This window comes from Pleurodeles waltl, chromosome 7, assembly GCF_031143425.1.
Source record: "Pleurodeles waltl isolate 20211129_DDA chromosome 7, aPleWal1.hap1.20221129, whole genome shotgun sequence".
NCBI classification, from domain to species: Eukaryota; Metazoa; Chordata; class Amphibia; order Caudata; family Salamandridae; genus Pleurodeles; species Pleurodeles waltl.
Window position 1 is genome coordinate 574,909,732 of NC_090446.1, and position 23,823 is coordinate 574,933,554.

Genomic DNA, 23,823 nt, shown 5'->3' on the forward strand with positions numbered 1-23,823 from the left:
ATGGATATATCCTGCTGTATAGAAGTATTAACTTTGCTTGTGAAACTGGCTACGGTCACTTGTAATGAAAAATAATAAAATCTGTTTTATAAACCATGTATGACAAATCTATAGTATGTGCCAAAAAGCATTACCAGCACAGTGTAAGAGTGGTTTGCGTTCATTCACTCTTTTGTCATTCAGCATGCAACACTCGAGGAGCAACACACCACAGACAAATCACAGCGATTGTTCGATGTGTAGTGTTTTTAAGTCTTTTAAGTTGACGGACTGATTACATGAAAAAACTAAATAAAGGAACAAACGAAACACACAAACTCTCAGCAAAGAATTCTTGGTTTGAGGGAAAGGGGGTGCTTGAAATCTCCAAAAGCGCATTGGCCAAGAGATCCTCTCACTGACAATGTCCAAGACCTACTACACCAAGAGAGGATTAACACAAGTCCTAAAGCAAGCCAACAGCCCCATTTCTGCAGCTCTGATCTATGCTCACATGCTGTGACAGGTAGACAGAGCAATACAAGTCCATGCTCTTTGCAACAGATTCGCTCCTCCCCAATTTCCATCTTGGTAGTAATTTCATCCCTCGTTCGGTCCCTGTATTCTGCCGCTCTGCCTCCCATGAATGTGTAGACTTTGTGCAATGATGAAGAGGGCCTTAGAAAGGAAGAAATATTAGATGAACTGTCCTTGCAGCAGGTACCATCAAGATGAGTTGAGGTGATTACTTCAACTATCACTCCCAGGCAGCAAGATCAAATCACGTGTACAGGTCAAAGTCAATGCGTCTGGAGTTGTAGAACTGCCCACCAGAGCTCAGCACCTTCCGGCAGTAGACTCCCTCTTCAAAGTAGCCTTGATCCACCCAGTCCTACAGGACAAAGAGGGGGAAAGTGTTTAAGATGACAGATGCTGCATTACTGCAATTGATGAGATCAGAAAAAGGTCAAAGAAACCGCAATACAGAAATCGATGCTTACCTGTCACATAGCTAATGCAGTCCAGTATGTATTGTTTAATCCTCCTGTCTGGCAGTTGCACCCCATATCGTTTTAAATAGGTTTTGCAAAATAACCCATACATGGTTAAAGGCCAGTTCTGTATCGAGTCCCAGATGACATCGCCATACCTCTAATGCCACGGGCATTCAATGTTATGGATATCCTCTGAAAGGATTATCCTTCATCCTTGCCTTAATCTACACCAGCATATGTGACAAACATAGAAGAACGCAAATATCGGAACCAGCCTAAATATAATTGAAGAGTTTCTGATAATATTATGCATTGTGAGAGTACTGAAAGAAGATTGGTTGTTAAATCACATTATTCAAATGGTTTGGAGACATATTTTAGGCTTAAATAAAAGTAAGCAAGAGTTTTGAGTACTACCTAATAAAAAGGTCTCTGACATATAAAATGCTTTTAAAACACACATGCAACTTAAAGAAGGTTGTTTGATACGAAAGCAGCTTTAAGCCACACAAAGTCAACCACTTGAACGGATAAGCACCAAGCATGGTAGGAACTAAATCTAGTCCCATAACCACCTGCTTTCTCATCAGGGTGAAACAATATAACCAGTCCATTGGATCATCTTTTATGGGCTTGCTGGAGTTAAGAAACGATTCACCATGCATATTCCTGCGTGCTTTCACTTGTGAAAGGCACAGTGGCAAAACCTTAATCACGTTCTCCAGTGGTATACATTTAGCTCCTCAGGAACCAAGTGCTCCAGTGAAGTGATTGTTAGGATGGATGGATGGAGCACACACAAGTTGTCCATCGTTGGCTAGCATAGTTGTCCATGGTTGGATAGCATACTGCAGATGATACAGGTTTAATTGACTGGCCAATGAGGTGAAGAGGGTGGAGTTCCAGATGGCAAGTCCAAGTAAAGAAGGACTTAACTGAGATACCACAGAGCAGCAGGGTCTCCGACAGAATGATGTAGATAAAGAAGTCTTCTAAATGCCCGATTTATCAGGAGGAAATTGCCTCTAGCACTGTTAAATAGGGTCTAGCAGGGTTCATGCATCATCTAGGTGACTCAGCAAAGACAAGACATCTAGGGCAGCAGCAAATGAATATGGCCAAGTTTAAGAGAGCGGTGTCAATGATAAAGTCATTAGCTTTTATATGCATGCGCACTGGAACCTCTGCTGATGCAAAGATTGCTGTCCAATGTACTGCAAATAAAGATAGGGAACAGTGGAGAACCAGTTCCTGTCAGCTAAACCAAGGGATAAAAAAAAACCTGGAAGAAAGAAGTTCCAGAAAGTGGTAGCTAGAGGGCATAATCAGTTTTCAAAACTAAGCATTCCTTAACAAGTTGGTGGCTATGAGGATTATCTTTAGGCTGTTGGAAATCTTGGTGGTCTTTAACATCCTGTAAATTAGAGGTGTTGGTGGGAAACTACAGAGGAGTTTTCAGGACAATCCAAATAACACGTATTTCCTAAGAAACACTCCTTACAAAAGGAAAACAGACGTTGGTTGTTATTTTTGATTGGAAACAGGTCTAGCTGAGGAAATCTCCACTTGCAGAATATTGGTCAAAGAATCAATTGATTCATGTGATATTTGTAAATAAAATGGTCTGTCTGCCTGAAAATGTTCTCCTGTGAATGGAAGGGCTATATATAATGCAATTTTAAAAGTACCCATACCCCAGTTTCGCAAATCAATGGTGAGCAGGAAATGAGATAGACTCTTGCTTCTTCAAAAAGTAGATGGTAGCTGGGTTATCCAAGTATGCAGACAATTTTCCCAAGAACAAGGGAAAAAAGGAAGTGAAGTACAAAGAGTGTCTAACCACAATGAATGAAGCCATCTTTATGGCGTGCTTTACAATCATTGGATGTTCAGGTCCATCAACTGAGCTCACCACCCATACTGAGAAGAGCCGATTGTCATTGTGACTGACAAGACAGGTGGCTGAAAACCATTGTCCTTACAGAGGTTAGCTTCCTGAAGTTACCTGGGCACAAAGTCCAGAACATTTCAAAACTTTCCCTCTACTTTGGCACTAATGAACAGTCAGATGGTGCTATAAGGCAGGAATCTGAGATGGCCAGAGGAATAAAATTGATGCAGTAGGCCAGGAGTCTTGGAAGCTGAGATGATGTCCGGGACATCAACGATAAGTGATGAATAGTCTCTTTGAATAAATCTGTCCCCTCTAGTTGATTGCAGACCATTCATAAAGAGGCGTCTAATATAGCTCCTATTAAGCGAACACTCTAGTAAAGAAAATCAAGACTTCTATATTTTTATGGAGTACTTCCGTTTATGAAGTGCTGCATTCCAGATGTCAGTCATCGAGATTAGTGAATTGCTTATAGCTGTGTAGATCAACTGTCAATACAAAGTGCATCTTTGGAAGATAGCTAAGGCAGAAAAGGAGACCTCTGTTTTAATACTGCCAACTAAGGGATAGGTACACCTGAGAACATGTGGTTGTTTTTAGTGCTTGGAATACAAAGGTAGTCCATCATCTTGGGCCGCAACAAATGCAAATCAGTACTCTCTGTGCAACACCACCAGCATTCGTGCCAACGTGACCGTACCATATGAAATGTGTCAACAGGGAGAAATCAATTTGGGATGTACAAGTTGAAGGTAGGCCTCTTTCCTGGTTGAAAGGTAAATTAAGTACCTGGAGTAAAACCACACATGCTTTTGTGTATTTCCAACCAGTGCAATGGCTTCCAAGAGTGGAAAGCTTATGAATTTCCTGCACACATTCTCTGAGGACGTCGGACATTGGAGAGGTGAAGCATGAGTAAGTGGAGGAGGGTTCGATATCCCATGGTCTTGAGAGGCAGAGGTCCACTTGGCACGACATGGTCCCGATGGGCATATATGCACTTTGACAAAAGAACGGAAAGTAGCTGAGTTGTCCACAAAAGAGTGAAACATATTTTTGGGTCTCGTTTTAAGATGTGAGAGATTGGGTAACAAAATGAGACCATCCAAGAACAGCACACAAACTGATGTGTCTGCACACATTCACAACTGTCATGGCTGAACAACCTATGAATTTCAATTACTCTCCTAAAATCACATTATCGTTGGTTGAGATTATGTGGGTGTTACCTCATTTATAACTGCCAGGTCAGCCTAGCAGTCATATGTCCAGCAATATGCACTTTGTACTAAATTTGTAAAGTGCAAACATCTTTGACAACTGGTTCTCTGTTTTGCTCTGAAGAATCACTGGCTTCACTGTGATACGTTTATGGCATGCACCCTGTGATATGACCAATCTTACCATTGTATCTACGCCTTTCTATTTAGCTTTCAGCGACGGCTCAGCTTAGAACGTATGATTGTTTTCCTGCATTCTCTGCTCTTCACCATCCCCAAAGTTTCCTAGGCTGAACTTTGGTCAGGCATAAATTAGCCAGCAACATTTATTAAAAGACGGCGGAAGAGAACACATTTTCTATTGTGTCTTTATAGTGTTCTCTAGCTTAAATGCATGGTACAGGAACATTAACTTTACGGGCTTCACTTTATCATCATGGCTGACCATACACTCTTCTGGGTCTCCAGACGTTTTGCCTTCATTTGGATCGTGCCATTATGATTAGTGTATATGGCATGTGTACTGTATGAGCCCCAAGCCCCCACTGCGTACATTTTGCTGAGCTCTTACAATTCTGAGTTCTGTTCTCACAACAGGATTACTTCCATGTAAAAAGTCTGTGCGTTCAGGGCTCCCTGGATTTCAGAGAATACAAAATGTACAATGCAGTGACCCTTACCAATTGAACTATAGAAATGTAGCCTAGCCTCCATGCTCTCTTTGCTTCTCTTGCGGAACTTGTTATATGCTGTGATTCTTCCAATTACCAGACCGCACATCAAGTCAATGACAAATAAACTATTAATCGCAAGCTCCTTCTTCTTGTGTGCTTGAGATACATGTAACACACTCTGCAGTAGAAGCTTGATGCAATGAGGTGGACAATCTTGGATTTCCAATTCCCAAGCCCAGACTTTGTTCTCTTAGTATAACTCCCATGAAATGAGTTTCATGTTCTGAGCTCTTTGAGACGTCAGGCATTTCACTACATAGCCACTGCTTGATACTGACAACTAAGATTACGTTCCCTTTAGCCTCCAGCTCTGTGTTGCTCTCATGCTATGAATATTCCAAGTGAGGAGTTTTATGCTTTATGCTTAGTAACATTTGAGGTCTCACTTTCTTTGACCAATACTGGGTTCTGATAAATTGTTCCCATGCTTTGATACACACCTTGTGAAGTGTTATGTGCTATTGGAGATCTCTATGCCGCAACTATTCTGAATGTTATTGGGTCTTGGCAGATGACACATTACTCTGTTTATTCTCAAAATTAGTTTTTGGTCTCATGCTGAGATTACTCTGGGGTGACACGTTTCATTTTGTATGTTTACTCCGACCTCCATGTCTAGCTCTGTATGGATGTCGCTGGGCTCTGGCCTTTGGGGCTGAGTATGCTCTTTCCAGGAATACCTGGCTAGCCGTATGATGAGTGTGTGGGAGACAGTATTGAAGGCTGTCAAGAGGGCTAGGAGAATCAGAGCTGCATTCTCTCTTTGGTCGAGTAGAGCTCAGACACGTCTGTAGCTGTGATGAGGGCTATCTCGGTGCTGTGGCTGCTGCGGAATCTAGATTAGGAGATGTTGAGTAGGTGGTTCCGTTCTAGATGCGAGTAGCGGCTTTGGTTGCTGGCTTTTTCTAATACTTTGTCTAGGAACTAGAGTAGGGAGATTGGTCGTAGTTGTGGAGTGTGCTGATGGTGTCTTTAGGTCTTCTGATGGTTTCTTTAGGTCTGCCAATGGTTTCTTTAGTGGGGTGTTGACTTCTACCCATTTCCAGTCTACGGGGAAGGTGGTCATGACAACTGAGGTGTTGAACAAGGTGGTGAGTTAGTGGCTGATTCTGCCTTTGCTTAGGATAAACATGTGGTGAAGGAATGGGTTGGTTGGGGCCCCCCCGAGTAAACAGAGTTCATGATGGAGGTGGTGTCCTGGCGAGCTGGCTCCATTCGGTTAGTCAGATTTCTGTGGTGGTAGCCTGGTTGTTGTGTTGCTTGAAGAAGTTGGTGGCTTTTGGCTGGGGTTGAATATTCTGTAGATGTAGGCAATCTTCTTGTTGAAGAAGTTTGCAAGGTTGTCACAGAGTTCGTTAGGGGGTAATGTTTGTTGCAGCTGAGGTTTTGGATAATTTTTTGGCGATGTTCAAGAGTTCTTTGCTGTTATTGGAGCTTAACTCAATGCGTGTAGCTAAGGCCTTTTTCTTCGATTCTTTTAGCTGTCTGTGGTAGAGGTTGAGGGCTGTCTTGAAGGTGGCCCTGTTGGTCGTATCCTTGCTGGTGCGTTTACTCCTTTCCAGTTGTTTACAGTGTAATTTAGCAGTTATGAGGTCTTCAGTGTACAAGCTAGCCTGCTTGGTGGACCTTCTGTGGGTGCTGCTGCTGATGGGAGCGACGGTGTTGGTGGAGATGGTGATCCAATTCTTGGAGTTTTTGAGAGGTTGTTGGAGGAGATTAAGTGGGTGGTATTAAGGGTGTTGATCCAGGTGTCCTTTGAAACTTTGATCCAGCTGTGGTGGGGTGCATTGGGCAGACTGGGGGTGAAGGTTTGTGAGTTTGTGATGTGGAAGTGGACGATGGAGTGGGCAACCCAGGCGAGTTCTGTGGTGTGGCTGTACCTGATGTGGTCAATGGAGGTGAAGATGGGGTCTAAAGTTTGGCCTGCTGTGTGAGTGGGGTTGTGTTAGTTAGGTGAGTCCGATGTTGTTCATGCTGTCGAGGCGGTTGGTAGTGTTGATGTCATCGTGGTCCTCGAGAAGGAAGCTGAGGTCACCGAGGAAATTATAGTTGTTGGGGTCTATGGCGAGGGGGGAGATGAAATCTTTTGCAGAAGGCTAGACATGATCCTAGCAGACAGTAGGCAAGGGTGCCCTCGATGGAGGTTTGCTGTTTGTTTGGAGTTGGAAACTGAGGTGTTCCATGGCTCAAGGGGAGGTCATTTGGGGTGGTGCATTGGATGGATTTCTTGCGTACGATGGCGAACCCTTCAACAAGGCTTATTGATGCATTCATGGTGGGTGATCTTGTATCCTTTGGGTATTGTGGTGGCGATGAAGTGGGGTTGAGCCAGGTCTCAGTGAGGAAGAGGGCGTCTGCTTTGAATGTTAAGACGAGGCACCAAATCTCAGTGGTATGTTTGCATAGTGAGTGTGTGTTGAGAAGGGCGCATGCAAGTTGTTGTCTGTGGTGTGTTCAGCATGGGTCTGGTCAGTGGGCTGGGTGTGTCTGCTGTGACAGGTGAAGTGAAAGTTAGTGCAGGTGAAAGGTTTGGCGTGGCGGCAGTGTTTGTTGCAGCGTACAGGGATTGAGGGCATAGAGCTCAGCGATGGTTATCTGAGGCAGGCAGAAGGTCCAGGGGTTGTGGCGCTGAGCGCGGTCCAGGCACAGATGGGTGCAGACGGGCTTGCCTTTAGTGTGCCAGCAGCATGCCCACTACTCAGTCACACTGCAGCCAGCATTAACTAGGTCCTGGGGTGGATGGGGCTTCTGTTGTCTTGAACAGTGAGAGGGAAACCCCAGGCTGAAAAACCAGACAGCAGCTATGTCACTCGGTAAAACAGCAGCAGCTATATCAGAATCGAAGAAGCAGGAACTGAAGACCACTGACAAGTGGCAAGCTAGATGCAAAGGTGCCAGATGTGCCATGTGCACTGTAAAGTTTTTTTTAAAAATGAAAGTAAACAAGTGCCATCACTGCTACTTTCCACAGAGGAGGGTAGGCGCATGTGAATCTACATTACTACACACTTCAAATTGATGATCACAGTGCAAGTAACATTTTTCTTTCGTACCTTAGGAGGCTGTAGATACACATGCTCTTCAATGGCTGTAAAGCAGTTTGCTTCTAAGTCGGCAGATGATGTAGCTATTTGGAATAATGTTCTTACAACCATTTGGCCAACTAAACTTCCCATGCTGACAGTCTGGAATGGCCACAGCGTAGTGCACTCTGAAGGAGTGTGGTGTTGATCAGGTAGCTGCCTTGCAGATGTCTACTAACGGGATGTTATCTAGAACAGCAATGGTCTGCCCCTTTTGGGCATGGAGTGTCTCTCATGTGAGGTACAGTGACTACGTTTGGATTTAGCGTAGACAGTTTGGATACATTTGACAATCCATCTAGCAATGCCTACCTTGGAAATGTGGTGACCTTGGTAAGGTTTAGTAAAACCTACTAATAGCTGGTCAGGGTTGCAGAAGACTTAGTCCTGTCAATATCACACATGCTTGATGTCTAACATGCGTAACGAATGCCCTTTCTGCTACAGAATCTTGTAGAGGAAAGAATATAAGGAGTTCAATAGTATAATTAGTATGGAAAGGTACCCCGGGCAAGAACTTTTGATTAGTTCTATAGGCCAACCTGTCCATGTTTACCCAAATGAATGGCTCTTGAATGGTGAGCGCTTGTAACTCACAGATTATCAAGAGAGTGTTAACAGCTACTTAACAAGCCAGATTTCTTGATCGAAACCACAGGTCGCAAGACAAGAATTCAAAAGGTATACCCATAAGCCTTCTGAGCACTATGCTAAGATCCCACCTGGAGGCTGGTGGTGCTCTTGGTGGTACTGTCCTTTTAAGTCCCTCCAAAAATGCCTTAATAGCACAGATTTTGTAGATGTTCTGCATATAAGTTGTGACAGCATCCAGGTGAAGACGTATGGTGGTATAAGCAAAATCTCCCTTCTATATATATGTGAAGGGTAACAGATGATGTCTTGAATTCAGACTTTGAAGGGATCTAGTTACTTTGAGATGCCGTAGTGGAAACATTTGTGGCTGCATGGCAAGCTCATGTACTAGTGCTTCAAGCAGCATGGCCATACACTCATCTTGGAGGTTTAGATAACCAAACTCTAAGACCTCAGGTGTCAAACTGCGAGAATGAGCAGCTTGGAATCTGGGTGCCCTAACTGGCAGTGTTATGGGGTGTGAAGATCTGGTCTTTTCATTAGCTTCTTTTTCAGGACTAATGGAAATCTTCAAAGAGCATTGAGTATCAGGCCTGTTGGGGCCCTGGAAGGGGGGTTCAGGGACACCTGCCTCAACACATACCTAATGAGTGACAGAGGAGAAAAGTGCATCCAAATATTCTTCACAAGTTCATCCATAGTACACTGTTCTGTTCCTATCGGAATGGGAACAAGGCTGATTTACATATGCTGGGTCTAATTTGATGAGGTATGGTGGGCAAAAAAAATAAAACAGTGGACTGCGTTGCGGCCAAGAGTAGTAACCAGTTGCCGAGCTTAATTCAAGCATCCCTTCTATCACTTTTTTGCACTTATGATCTTTCAGAGTTAATTTAGTTGTAAATTTTAATTGGACAGCGACTGATATAGCATTTGGTATTTGCTCACAATTCGGGCAACCGAGGGAAGTGAGGCACTGAACCAGTTCACCCAAGATTACACTTTAACGTCTAGTGGAGAAGGTCAGATAACAGGCGGCGTGTTGATAACAACAGAGGCACTGGCTCTAATGTGCAATCTCAATTCATTTATATGAAACAACATTGGAAAACTGACTAAATGCTTTACATTAAATTTGGCAGCCTAATGAAGAGAATGCAAATATTCAAACAGCAGACATAAATAAAACCCAGATCTAAACGGAGAAGTGGTATTACCAGAGCCTTGCTAGAATCCAAACCATACCATAATAGTACTGGTCTTATCAAAGCTCAGCAATACAAGTAACACTGCCATAATTTGTCACATCTCTGGCACCAAATGGGACATGTAGATTTTTTAAAACATGTGTCCCTTGGACAAGCAGATAATTAATACAATTCCACTTCCCCTGATTGGCAATACTGTTTCCTTCACTTTCTAGACACCCAGTCAATAATACACTGTTGGCCTCAGGGAGGAAACAAAGTTGGTGTCGAACACTCTACCAACCCCGCACAGATATTTTTTCAGTGCTCTATGAACTCCAAGCTGAAGGAAAGACACCCATGTGTTTATTACAATGTGAGTGAGAGTGGTGATGTACAGGACTGACCGGGACTGCTAGAGCAAGGCTCAAAGTGTTGTACAAGACAGATTTTTCACAGAAATCATATACATACATACATACACACACATATTTATGGTCTGCCCACGAGGTCTGAAACAGAAAATGTAGTCGAGGGGAGTGACAGGCCTAGATCACCAAGGAAGCAAAAGAAATATCTGTTTTTTGTTGTTGTAAATTAATACATAAATAAAGAAAATGTTTACTATATAAGGTCTCAGGTCAAGGATCCAAGCGAGCAACTGCCAATGGAGACCTTAGTCACCATGTCTCAAACAGTGCTGAGAGAACGTGATATCCCAGCTGCAAGTATGGAGACCGGTACAGAGCAACTGGTAACGCTGGCCTCAGAGGGTGGGTGAAGAACACATGGCTTGAGACAGGAAGCCTCACACAATGGATGGGCATGAGAGAGGATAGACCTCAAACAAAAAGTGGATAAGCAGGAGAGAAGGGATTGCTACAGAACTGCTTTCAAAGTAGATGAAGCAGTCTGCTGCACTCGACTCACCTGCATCTGTGCACTGCTGAAGGGACCATACAGCTCGGCCTTGTCGTTGTTTTCCCACCTGTATTCCCACATTGTGTCATCCAACATTGCTGAGGGAAAAGCAGAGAACCATTGAGGATTTCAGCAGGTATGGGAAGGTTCAAATGCCCTTTACTACATTTGGTACCTGTAACAGCTCCACACAAAACAATACTTTCTATCAACTTTCCTTTCCAATAAATAAGAGCAAATAACAAAGATGCAGGTTAGGTGTCGAGAAGAAGCTGGGAAGGTGAACTGCCTTAGGAACGGGGAAATGACTGCCAGAAAGAGTGGAAAAGGAGAGTCTAGGACAAGACACACACTGGGGCTGAAGAGTGGTAGCCTAGGAGGTAAAGGGAAACTTGAGGGGCAGGATAGCAGTACAGGGAAGATTGGAAGGAGGAGGAGTGGAGCAGGTACAAGGGTGGATAGCAAGGCGTCTCTTTGGCTAGCAAAGGGATTGGAATAAGTGGAGATGACTGGCATGGGGCAATAGCAAATACTCAAAGAGGTAATGGCATGGGCCAGTAAGGAATAGGATAGAGTTAAAAACAAATATAGCAGTGGCTGAGTGAAGTGTTGCCTGGGTCTTATTTCAGGATTAGATCATATGGAATTGTAAGTAAACCTGACCTAGCAGTCTTTATGCTTGAAAACATCACCTCCAAAGAAATATTTGCACTACCATTTGGCATCAACTTGACAGCACAGTACCAGTGCTTACGAAAGTAAGGCAAAAAAAAAAAAAAAAAAAAAAAAAAAAACAAAGCCAGTTCCATGCTTCCTAGCCCCAAAAAAAGCCATCAGCAATAGCCACAATATACTTCACAATTTCGAACTACTCAATAAGAGTTTAAATGGAGAAGCATGTAAACATAATAAATCGCAATCCTGACAAATTTAAAATTCCAACATGAATATCCAGAGACCTGCAACATGTACAAAGAACTATTATCAGATATGTGCAAAATAAGAAAGATGCAATCAGGACTTTCAATGGTAAACATGTGCCTGGAAGGGTGAAGTTAGGCTATAGCTCATATCTGTGAGCGCAAACTCCTCTCCTCCACCAGACCAAGGGCAGGTCACATGTCGATCTAGAAAATGTCAAGGTGCAAATCTCTGTTTCAGATAAATCATTTATTTTGCAGCGCGAAACTATTTGAGACTCATATGGTGTTCATTGATTATATAACTGTTTTGCTCCTGTGGAGAAGGGTATGAAGTGCGGGCAGTGAAAAGTAAATGTATCAAGTGTATCTTTCCTACGTGGTTTTCCCATTGCAACTCAATAGCTACCCAGTGGTTTCTCATACAAGTGTGTACAGAGGATCAGATTGCTGCTGAACAAATGTTATGAATTGGAATATTAACAATGTAAGTCAAAGATGCCCCTTTCTTCCCAGTGGAATAAAACTGTGGCTTTTTGCCTAGAACTCTACCAGTTAAGGATGCCATTGCTGAATTATTTGTACAGACCTTTTTCATGTAGTTAGCTTTGTAATTGCTTCTCCTTAATCCTGTGTGCACAAGCAACAAAGAACTGTTGACTCTGTCTTACTAACCTTGTATCCTTTATGTAATGCATGAGAGCCCTTTTAACAGCCTAGGGATGTAAAGTCTTTCAGCTGTCACAGCTAAATTTAAAAGAAAGAGGGTAACTGAACTGCTTGACTGATATGAAATTCAGACATAAACATGGAAATGAATGCAGGATTTGTACACACAGCCACCTTATCTTTAAGATTTTGTATGGTAGACTCTTTTACTAACTTAAATTTCCACTAATCGTGCGTACTGAAGTACTGCAATTAAAAACACCGTTTTTTGAAGATTTATTAAAGACTGTCCTGTGCATTGGTTCAAAAGGAGATCTCATAACACACGACTGAAGACAAATTTCAAGCTCTAAATTGGTATTGGAGCAGCATGTGATGAATACATTCTCTTGGCTCTCTGAAGAAACTCTCAGTACAGAGAACTATTAATGGGTACGACAGGGGATGTTTTCACCGAGGGGTTCTGAGTGACATCAAATAGACAATGAGAGCAAAGCTCAAGTTGTCTATGATGTCACCCAGAACCCCGAGGTGAAAAACATCTCCATAATTCACTTTGTACCCATTTATTACTTTATGTTATGCATGGCCCTCAAAATCATCTGTTCCTGACTTCTCCTCTCTAACTCAAATGTGAAAAATAAACATCTTACCTGCTAACCTTAATCAAAATGCATTACCTTCCCTGCCTTCCTTCCCCTTTTGTCAGCTGTGCTTTCTGCTTTCCGTCAAAGCAGACAAGCAGAGCTGCACAGACAGGCCCTCCGAGGACCCTGTCACCCGGCCTGGAGGGCCTTTATAACATTACAACAGTTGATCATTATCAACTGTTGTGATGTCAAAGAAAGGATTTATGATTTTCCCAAACCGAATTAAACAATAGAGGCTCTTTATCAGAGCCATTCATAACAACTATTATAAACAGCTTATTGCTAGTTAGCCCCTCTTGTGAAAGCAGGAATACCGGATTAAAAATATTAAGAGAGGCTTTTCATAATTTGTGGTGTGGTTAATGCATGACATTTTCCATTATACGCCTCTCTTGTGCATGTTTTGAATGACAATGATGGTCTTGACATCACTTTACAAAGCATGTCATTTTTATTGCATAACATATGTGTTGCTGATCTTTGAGCCTTCCTTAAAACATTCATACATTCTTGTGGTAAGTTAAGATGTCCAAGCTCTAAGACTTTAGGAACCATGCTGCCAGGTTTAAGCTCTTAGGTTCCGGGTAAAACAAAATTTGTTTACTTTACCCACCCCTGCATTACTAACAATTGGCAACAATAAACATTCTAGAATGTTGCTTTCTTTGATGATGACTCTGAGGGTTTTAGTACTGCAACATTCTCTAGATTGCTCCTTTAAAACTGAGAGGACAGGGAAACCTGGAGATGAAGAGTTGGCATTTTGTGTTGACCCTAGCACAAACTTGTCTTCCTGGAAATCATCAAGTTGTGAAAAAACAGTGTTCTGATTATGCTCCCATTCATAAGAAATACCCATCTGTCTATGTAATAGGTGTATGTCTGTCTCAACATTCTGGTTCTGTGGTAGTTAGTGTGCCACCAGCGAAATCTGGGATGAAACTGCCCAGTGACAAATGTTATGCGCTAAGCTTGACAATTTGTATGCTGTTGTTCCTCTCTGCTCATGTAAAACATAGCAGTGGTGTTGTCTGTTTCAAGATGCCTCGAGATGCACAAGCTTGACTTGAATTTGATCTTGAAATCTTTTTAGTGCGAAGAACAGCCTTGCGCTTTAGAAATGTAATACGTCTGATCACATCATCGTTCATTGGCATGCAACTTAAAGGTCGTGAAGGTTATAGGGATGCCCAACCTACAGTTATCCTTAATTATAACTTTGAGGTCTGGTTATTTGAATGGGGTCTTCCTTTGTTGTGTTGTCGCAGTCAACCCACGTTATCGTTTTTTTGCACTTTCATTCTTGTATAGGTTCCATGTACAGTTGTGACTGAAGTATCAAATGAATGTTTGATGCCATCAGAGGTTTAACTGTTAAGACACTGATGCTAATGGTAAATCTGTTCCAATGCCAACAATTGCCTGGATGTCAGTACTGCCTTGCTGCAGCTGTGTTCAATTATGCTCCTAAGAGTAGTACTTTTTACTAGGGAGGTGGGAGGCATTTTTCAAGTTTACTGGAAATTCAAATAAGAATAGGAGTGTTAGGACCTTGTTCATAACGTTCTGGCATCATTCCTGGGCCGATTAGATTCACTGGAACACAATGATATGATATTAGAACATTGGAATGTTTGGATCTCCATTGCAGACAATGGAATGCTCCAGGCTTTTACTGGCTGGTAAAAGCCCAGAGCGGCAATGTTCTTTGTTCACAGCAACAGCTGGATTTTAATCCCCTCGGGCTTTGTGAGGAATTTGTTTTATTTAATAGAACATTCTGCCCTTTAGTAGCAGAATGTTCTAATAGCCTTAGAACCCACCGTAGCAGGCACTACCGGCCTTCGGTTCGGATCTTTAACGCAAGAGCGGGCGTTTAATGGCCGGTAGAGCCAGCTACAGTGGGTTCTAAGGCTATAATAAATACCCCCTCAAAAACCAGTGATATATTTTCAATGATTCTTCTGTATAGGAACACAGAAGTAGACATCCTTACAGTTTATGGTGTAGAGAAAATGATCGAGGCAAGAGGGGGGAGGACATTGTGCAACGATGTCATTTAGCCTACCCCCACCCACTAGTGGTGATTTAGAAGCGAAGAGATAAAGTTACTTATAAGTTAGTTCTGAACCTCTTGTGCTCTGCCGTGTGCCATGACACTCATGCTTCAAAAGGGCTGTTTTTGGTGTATGTTAAGTTGCCATTCTGTTGATGGTGGCCACCTTGCTGTGCCTTGTTGTTTTTCTACCTTGGCCTGTTTCTTGATTAGGCAACACTTGTAGAAACGTGCCTCTTCATTGAAACATTGTTCTCCACTACATTCAGTCTTTTGCTTTCCTTATCTGATGGTAGGCCAGGCAATGCTGGATTATTAGATTTGTTTGCACAGTAGCCAGTATTAGAGAATTGGGCTCCACAAGATTTTTGATATACCTGGAGTTATGTACGAAAGCCAGCAGTTGTGTTTCCATTCTGGGTATTACAGCCTTAGTTAGCAGTTAGTGGATTTGAACTCCTCATTCCATTGTTGCAATACACTTGGTAACAAAGATGTAACCTACTTTTCCTTTGCAAAGTTTGTAAAGTTTTTATTAGGAAGCACGATTTCTCCTGATCTTACAACTGCAACTCATTAATTGCAGGCAGCTCGTTTAATTAAATAATGATTAACTGCTAGGGTATCTGGTGGTGAAGGCTTTGAAGTCTATTGTTTAACCCTCTCCCGTGGTGAATACATTTCTATATTATGCTACATGTTTGCACCAACTAGCTCTCCCTGTGTATTACTGCAGTACTGATGGGGCAATTAGCATCTTCTTGCCTCAGGCATCTCCCATCCTCCTGAGTTACTCTGGTGTTTGTGTCTGACATGCATGGGGTTTCAACAGTACCTCTCTCTAGCTGCTTAGGTCCTGTTCTTGTTGGAATTTTCCATGAATTTAACACAATTTTAACGCTGATGCATCTTTTCTGTTGCAATGCCAAATGACTTCAAGAACTTTTCACACCGGAAATCAGCTGTGCATTTTTCTTGGGGGGAGGAGCTTGCGCCTCACTTTGTTTCAAGATATATTGACACTGAAACTAATGTTGATTGTCCTTACCAGTGGCTTTTGTGCTTCAACCTGCAAGGCCTTTTCTACAAACGCTTCTCATCTATCAATGGTTTCAACATCAAGGAGAACATTTTAGTCTTGTAATCTTAAATTCGCAGGTGCAAAGGCTTGAAAGATAGACAGAGTATATATTTACCCATCCAGATTAAGTATTTATGTATTATAGGACGTAGTTTTCTTCTACATCTGAATAGCGGAATTTTTCTTCCTTTCCTCTTCAAAAACTATCTCAGCCCATATCAGCCATGGCTGAATATATGCAATACTGGAAGTCAATTTTAGTGACATACCTTGGTGTTCCCAGCACCAAGAGCATGCATACAAATAGTCTATGCTGGTCAGCAGCTACAAATTTATGTTAAAAAAATGTTTAAAAAAATAATTGCCACAGAAGCATTGATTTTCCAACCTCGAACACGCAGTAAAACAAGTGTTTGCAATGCAATAGGTCTCGCATTTGCTCGAGTTAAAATAGCGTTGTAAATTTCTAACTGGACTTTTCTTGCCACATAAATTGAAAATGAAAAGTAATACAGTTGACATAAGTGAGCCAATTCAAAGTGACATGGCCGCCATAAGCACAAGTGCGAAGGGACGCACAATAGGAAAAATAAGTTTGCTTGCAGTCAAAAGTATCAGCAATCGTGAAATAATCCATGTAACAGGGGCAGTCTACAAAGCGGTAACAAAACCTCCCTAAGGAAGGACAAACGTAAAGCATTTACCAATGATGATGATAAAGGATTTTTGAAAGGCAAGCCCACGAACGAGTGAAAGTGATTGGCATTTGGTGGGCATGGTTAAAAGTCCACAAAACTTACAACAGGTCCAAGCGCTTGTGCGCTCGTCCTAAAAATACATTAAAATCTGCTGTTTTAACTGCAAGTACCACAGACATTGAAACCAGGCTTTTTGCAGGTTGTGCCCCCAATTTTTGCCCTCATTTGAACTACTGGATGCTGGTTTTCGACTGACAGTGCACTGAAGCCTGCTAACCAGCACTTCATCTTAATAAATTCAAACTGGTGCCAGTTTCAGATTTATTTTGGACTTAGTTTGACAAGCACCCAGAGGGCACCTTAGAGGTGCACCCTGAAATCGACTAGTCTTCTAGTGTGCTGGCTCACTGGTATCTACCAGTCTCCCACCACAGACAAGTTTCGGATTACCACTCCCCACCCAAGAGGTGAGAGCCAGCGCTCTCAGAGGACAGAAATAATGCCTGCTCCAGATGTAGGTGTTATCAAAGGATGGCTAGTAAATCAGCATAACTTGGCAGGTGGATTCAAAGGCTCTGCTGGCCCTTGATATGCCCTTTGATATGCAACCCTGGCTTCCCTCATGCCTGGGGAATGCTACCCCCCGCCTTGAGGGCCATTTGGCATCAGGACAGGCGGGAAATTAGCTTTAAAGTAGGCATGTTGCACCTCCAGGCTAGTCACATCCTTAATGGCTGCCTGATGTGCTCTACAAAGCAAGGGTTACACTATCATGCTTTTGGATGAACTAGAACTCTGGGACTTCCCACAGGAGGTGGTCATATAAAGGGTGTAGTCACCTGACGGGTGAGTAGCCCACTCCCCTAAATGCCCCTAAATTCAGTATTTAAATGGCCCCTTGACATCAGGAACTCAGATTCGACTGACTAAAGAAGAAGATGGACAAAGAAGAGCTGACCAGTGCAAGAACTGTGCACTAGCTGTGGACTTTGGTGCCTAACCCAGCAAACCTACCCCTGTCCTGAAAAACCACAAAGGCCAGACTCGTCCTGCAGCTGGGCATCCTCCAAAAGCCTCATGCGGCCACCAGCACCTTGCCAACTGGCCAGCATCTCCCTTGGAGTGGAGGAGGCATTTTCCTGCAACCTGCAGACATCAACTGCACAGTCTGGTCCAACGAACTGCTGACCACCATATCCACCAACGCTGCAGCCGCCCAGGGGGAGGTCACCAAGTGTCCAGGAGGCCCGCCTCATCGTCCGAGCCAGTCTGAGATGCTTGTCCACCCCGGAGACTCCCTGCACCAAAACCCGGGATACCAAAGCCTATTGCAAGCACAAAGGCTTGTTTGTGTTCAGTCCAAACACCACCGCCATAAACATTTGACAACGGGTGTCTAAACTATATAGAAAATACTGTGGTATTTTTCTAAATTGGTCTCCGATTGCCTTATTGAGTGTGTCTCTCATTTATTGATTATGTGTGTGCAACAAATGCCTAGCACTCCCCTCTTATAAGCCTAAGGCTGCTCAACCACACTATCACAAAAAGAGCACATTGGGATTGTTAAAGCAAGCCTGGTACACTAACTGGGTAAATCAGGACTCTTTGCACAGTGCACCTCATATTTTGGTACATTGTATAGCGAGACAGATTCCTATAGACGCATTGTCTAGCTGTGGCTTTCATGGTCAATGGGTGAAAGTAATATAATAACCCTCAGAAAGTTGAACACAGACTCACACAGATCTTTATCTTACTTCCAAACCTGTAGGCAGCAATATTCTGAAGCTGGCAGGCACTTAATGGGGCATTGTGGACTTACAGTTGATGTCAGCAAGGTATATCAGCTCAACCTACTATCAATGTAGAAAGAAACATTTATTTCCAAGGTTTCCATATTTAAGTGCACTGTTGAACTTTTTGCTTTTTTACTTGGAAACAGGTGTTTGTGAACATTCAACGTTCTTCACTCAGGACTTTTTATTTTCTTACTCATAACATACATTTAACTGAAATGTTGCCGAGGGAGACACATGCGAGTGAGGAGGAGCAATTAACTAGTGTCCAACTTGCACCCCAGGGCAGTAAGGACCTGTGCTAGCGATATGCCAAATTGTCTCCAAGGAAAAGGTAACGTGACCAGGAAAGCGAAGGACTAAATCTGCAAAGTGACTGCTCCTGTTTAACAAGGATCACTCTGGAATACACGTTTATCTGCGAGTTCTCAGCTGAGAGTCACTGTGAAACAGTTTTGAGGAACTCACCAAACCACAGGTAGGTACTGTAGTCGAATGGAATCCCTATTAGTGTTACAAGCTCACATCAAAAAGGGATCAAGTGTATCTGCACCAAGTTAAGCCTTATGAAGAATTCTGAGGGAGACAGATAGGGCACATGTAATAATTTTCCCACTGGGACAAAGGATGATGCACTAAGAGTGCAGATGCTCTAGTTGGCAGGAGTGGATGATGACTCAGTCACTTTTTTGATGGTATATAACCCACTTTCATATTAAAGTGGGATATAGCTAAATATTAAAGGTTCCTAGGGTTCTAGAGTCTTAATAAACTAAGCTTGGTGACTTCAAGACCTCAGTGCTCTTGTCAAGACAAATGTTCTATTCCATAGTCAACAGGTGTTCCGTTGCCACAGTGAACCTACAACAGTGTTAGAATTATAGATGCTGATTTGGGCTTTAAAAGCATATTGGCATGTCTGTTTCATAAACGCAAGCCATCTTGCTAACTACTTTGGGATGTAATCTATATTCTAACCTGCCGCCATCCAATGTGCACGTATGTGAGAAGTAATCAGACAAACACAGAAAACAAACTGTGACAGAGCAAAGACTGAAATCTATTACACATGAATGAATTTCAAAAGAAGGCAGGATCTACTTTATGGCATGCCATATTGGCATGTTTAATTTAAGTCACTATGAGCTACCCGAACTGAGTTGTGGCCATTAAGTGTGGCTCTGTTTCCCATGAATGTGTACTGGATGCAAACCTTGACCAGCATATAGTTGTATTGCATGGATGATTGGATTCAGGGAGACAGTAATCTTTTGGCATCACAAAAGCAAAAAAGACACATGAATATGACCATGGCCAGAACCAACAGACCAAAGATTTGAAAGATGGAAAGTTAAAATATACCAAAGTAAATCTTCACTCCATCAGGCTGTGGGGCTAACTCAATGAAGAACATTCATATTCAGTCGCTACAGCAGTGAAACAGAATATTTCACCCTTTCATTGCTATGAACTATGACTACAAGGCACACCCAGGCTAGTAAGTGAAATATGTGTTAAATAAATTTAAAACCTAAACTACTCTGGAGCTGGTTGACTTCAAAAACATCATGTTACTTATGGTAGCATCACTTGATTGCTAGTTTCAAGTTTTCAAACCAGGCTCCTGGGATGTCTCGGACCAGTAGCTCAAAGGACCAGAAGACATTTGATGCAGCATTACATGGTTAAACTGGAAGTAAAAGTCTCAAACCAAAAAAACTCCCACTGGCTTCCAAGTGGGTCTCTTGCAGAAGAATGGTGAAGACTACACATACACAAGCCTGTGCAGTTGTTATTCTACTGTCGAGTAGGGGACACAAATCATAATCCTTTGGGGGCCTAGATCTGTATAGAGCTTTTGTAACTGCTGTAAGCACCTAGCCTGTTTCATGCTTCAAGTGTATTCCACAAAACTAATGGCTGATGGTTGTTACGCATGGCATGGTTCAACTTGCCAGCACTACAGTCGCTAGTGTAGATCATCTCATAAAGGGAGAGGACAACTTGGAGCAGAGTCTATCACAATGGCAGTATTGCCAGTGGCAGACCGTTCAGAGACAGCAAAGCAGGTTACATGCTAGATCTCACGTCAAAAGTTAGTAGGGCTACAAGATAAGAGTCATTTACATGAGATGTAAACGTGAACCCAGAGGCAAACTTCCGATCAATGGCAATATTAGTAGTTCTGGTAACAGTGAGTCATGTCAGAAAGAACGGTGAAAGGCAAGTTGAGGTGCAGCAGAATAAAAATATGTTAATCCTGAATCTCAAGGAGAGACAGGTGGCACAATGTCATTCATATCTGAAGCAGCTTCAAACATCTGATGGACTTTGCTACACCATCACTATTTACAAGATAAAAATGAGAAGTGCAATGATTTTGCCAAATTGAAAACAATGCACAATAGATATACATTTTTACTAAACCTTTAAGGGAAAAAAGTTCTGAGACCTTGTGGGTTGAGTAATTTTAATAGGGTATTAACCTCCTTCTCTAAAGTCAAGTTGTTGATTTTTCAAGTTCTGGTTAACAACTGCAGTTTGTGCAGCCTGTGGTAAAGGGAGGAGACTGTGCATAGTAGATCCAGCTCTAACTCCCCCCACTTCAGCTTGTGAGTCCCACAGGCAAAGCATCATCAAGGGAGGCTGGCTAACTGTGGTTTGAATGCAGACATTGCCAGCAAGAGAGGTGCCGTGTGTTAATTGCCTAAATTATTTTGTGCCTAATAGCCCTCTAACAGACTACCTTTAATTTGAGAGATGAACAAACACAGTTTCCCTTTCCCTCTTCACTCACTCTCTAAACATCAGCATACCAACTACACGAAAAGCGCAGCCAAGTTAGGAATGCCGTACTTTGGTGCCCTACTAACGGTTGAAGACGTTATACAAATGCATATAACATGCATTCACATGATAACAAGCCCATTAATCAGATATGTCTTGATCCTGTAGTGGCTATACATGAATGGTGTAATGCCTAGGAGGAGAGGCTCTCTGGACCCTATTACAGGAACACTAGGATAGACTGAGAATACATTTCTTCACAATAGCTTGCTCCATATACACTTCTTTATTCTTCAAAGAATGAATCACACCCAAACAGCTAACACGTGCTTCAACACTCAGTCTCTTCTTCAAAGCTGCGCTCTTCACACAGACAGTTCCAAGCATTGAGTGATAGAAATGTTTTCAGTAGTCGTCAATCTTCTTTAGATACAATGTTTCGTCAGCGTGCAAGAAGGAAACTGTAGATAGAATTATTAATGTTCCAAAGACAATGTAGCAATAGGATGATAGCTCTTTCTCTGATCACAGTTTCGGTAGATGTAAGATCAAGCAAAATGACAGCCTCAATGTCTGGTTAAAGATTCAATCCACATTAGGTTTGCAAAATGCACACTCTGTTAGACTGTCAAAATTCCTCAAATTGTTCATGCCAGCATGTCCGCCCTGATACAGGAATCTCCAACAGAAAGAACCCATCACAGCACGTATCCTCACAAGATCTGGATCCTATATTTACTATAACTTAACGGTAACATCCGCAAGAGGGACAGGCTGATAGAAGCCAGAATTTGCTGTGTCTGTATAGTGATGTACTTTAATTTGACTGGTGCAATGGCCCCCTAATCTATGTATGAAAATGATAATACACCCATAGGTTAGAACACAACACAATACTCGCATATATCCAAGACAGTTCAGATGTATATTAAATGGCTGTGTTGAGGCCCAGCATTACTTAACACTAATGCAAGCTACAAACAGAACATATTAAACAATTATCAGCACCAACATATACATAAGGCTCAAGACCATTTAGGTGGCTAAGCACTTGCCACTTCAGTGGTGTATCTAGTCACATAAATCTTGCACCTACAAAAACTGAGTCAAAGCCAAAACGAGGAAGGATGTCTTGAAACTTCACAACCACAAAGCAATGGACAAATGTATACCACAGCAGAATGAAACAGCAACTTTCTTTAGGAAACACACAACCATGCCCCATCCAAATCCATAACCAAATCTAGCCGGCTACTATCCAATGTATTCTATCATAAAATAAAAATTATAAAATAATACTATACACCGCTCCAACCTTACTGTCAACTATCCAGCAATGGTTCACATCTAAAGAAGAGGAAACAAACGTAGTCAAATACAATATCAACATGCCATCAAATGCAGTCATACAGAATCCCTGATCAGTATAGCTCATCCAGATTCGGAAAGTGATTTTGGACACACAATTGGTGGGAATATGTGATAATATTGCTTATGACAAAATACACACTTACATTTGGGAGAAATGGCCAGAGCCCCTCACACCGGATAATGAAGTCCAGCTTTCTCCAGCCAGAATTACCCCTGCGCCTCGCTGAGACACCCTTTTCAGTGTCTACACAGACATCAGTGGGGGTACTTTGAGGCTCTGCAAAGGGTTCTGGCTTATTAGACTGATGTAGGATAAAGCAGAGGTACCAGAGATTCGAGTTCACGTGGAACAATATTAGGGGTTGAGTCTTTCTTTGAAGTAATATTCCCTGATAAGAACTTTCAATCACTGTTCAACTGTAAAAGATTAAAGCACTGCCATTCTATTTCCTTTAAGATTTGCTTGGACACGTAAGAGGAGTAAAACATGGGATCGTAGATTAAGAATTTTTAAGTTGTTTTCTCTTTTCTGGAAGGAGTAGATCTTCTCCACCTACTCCTTTGTTCTTTCACTTGTCGCACAGGCTCGAAGCAGAGATGTTATCACAGAGAGCAAATTATTGTTATTCCACCATCTAAGCTGCTATAAAGAGGTCCAAACGACCTGGTCAGGCATGGCTCGAAAAATCATAAATCTTTTACTAGACCTGCAGGTCGAGTAACTTAAATAATCTACTCGACCTAACTGTAATGTACTTGAACCTAAACAGGTCTGAAATTGTGTGATCCTAGGCAAATAGATTAAATAGTTTACAGAGTCGCCTTTTTTTTGCTTTCACATATGATTGCACCTCCAAATATGTGCGCTCAGCATTTCAGCAGTACAAAAAAACCTCTTTTGTTTGATTAAGTAGACTAAAGTTTGCTGCATGCATTACAAGAATCTAGCCCACATTCCTACTACTTCTAGCCCACATAACCCAGGACTTACTTTAGTTTACTAACAACATTGCCATTAGGGCAAGAGTGTTTCTCAGTTTGTTTACAGACAATTTTAATAAATATATTATTAAACCATGATGTGGTAACATAGTCATCCACACACAGTAACTTTCCAAGAAATGTCTAAAAACCTCTCCACTAACTTGCAGCTTTACTGATAAAACTATATAGTGTATTAATCTT

The 23,823-nt window shown here is 42.2% G+C and overlaps 1 protein-coding gene across 2 annotated transcripts in view; it reads right to left on the reverse strand.

Annotated features, from left to right (window-relative positions):
- Positions 1–240: 240 nt before the first annotated feature.
- CD2BP2 (CD2 cytoplasmic tail binding protein 2) overlaps positions 241–23,823 on the reverse strand; it is a 56,216-nt gene continuing 32,633 nt past the window's right edge. For both annotated transcript variants that reach the window (XM_069244370.1, XM_069244371.1), the window contains exons 6-7: positions 10,617–10,705; positions 241–871 (exon numbers count right to left, since the gene is read on the reverse strand). In XM_069244370.1, coding sequence (XP_069100471.1) covers positions 761–871; positions 10,617–10,705 — 200 coding nt within the window. In that variant the 3' untranslated portion in view covers positions 241–760. The remainder of the gene's footprint in view (positions 872–10,616; positions 10,706–23,823) is intronic.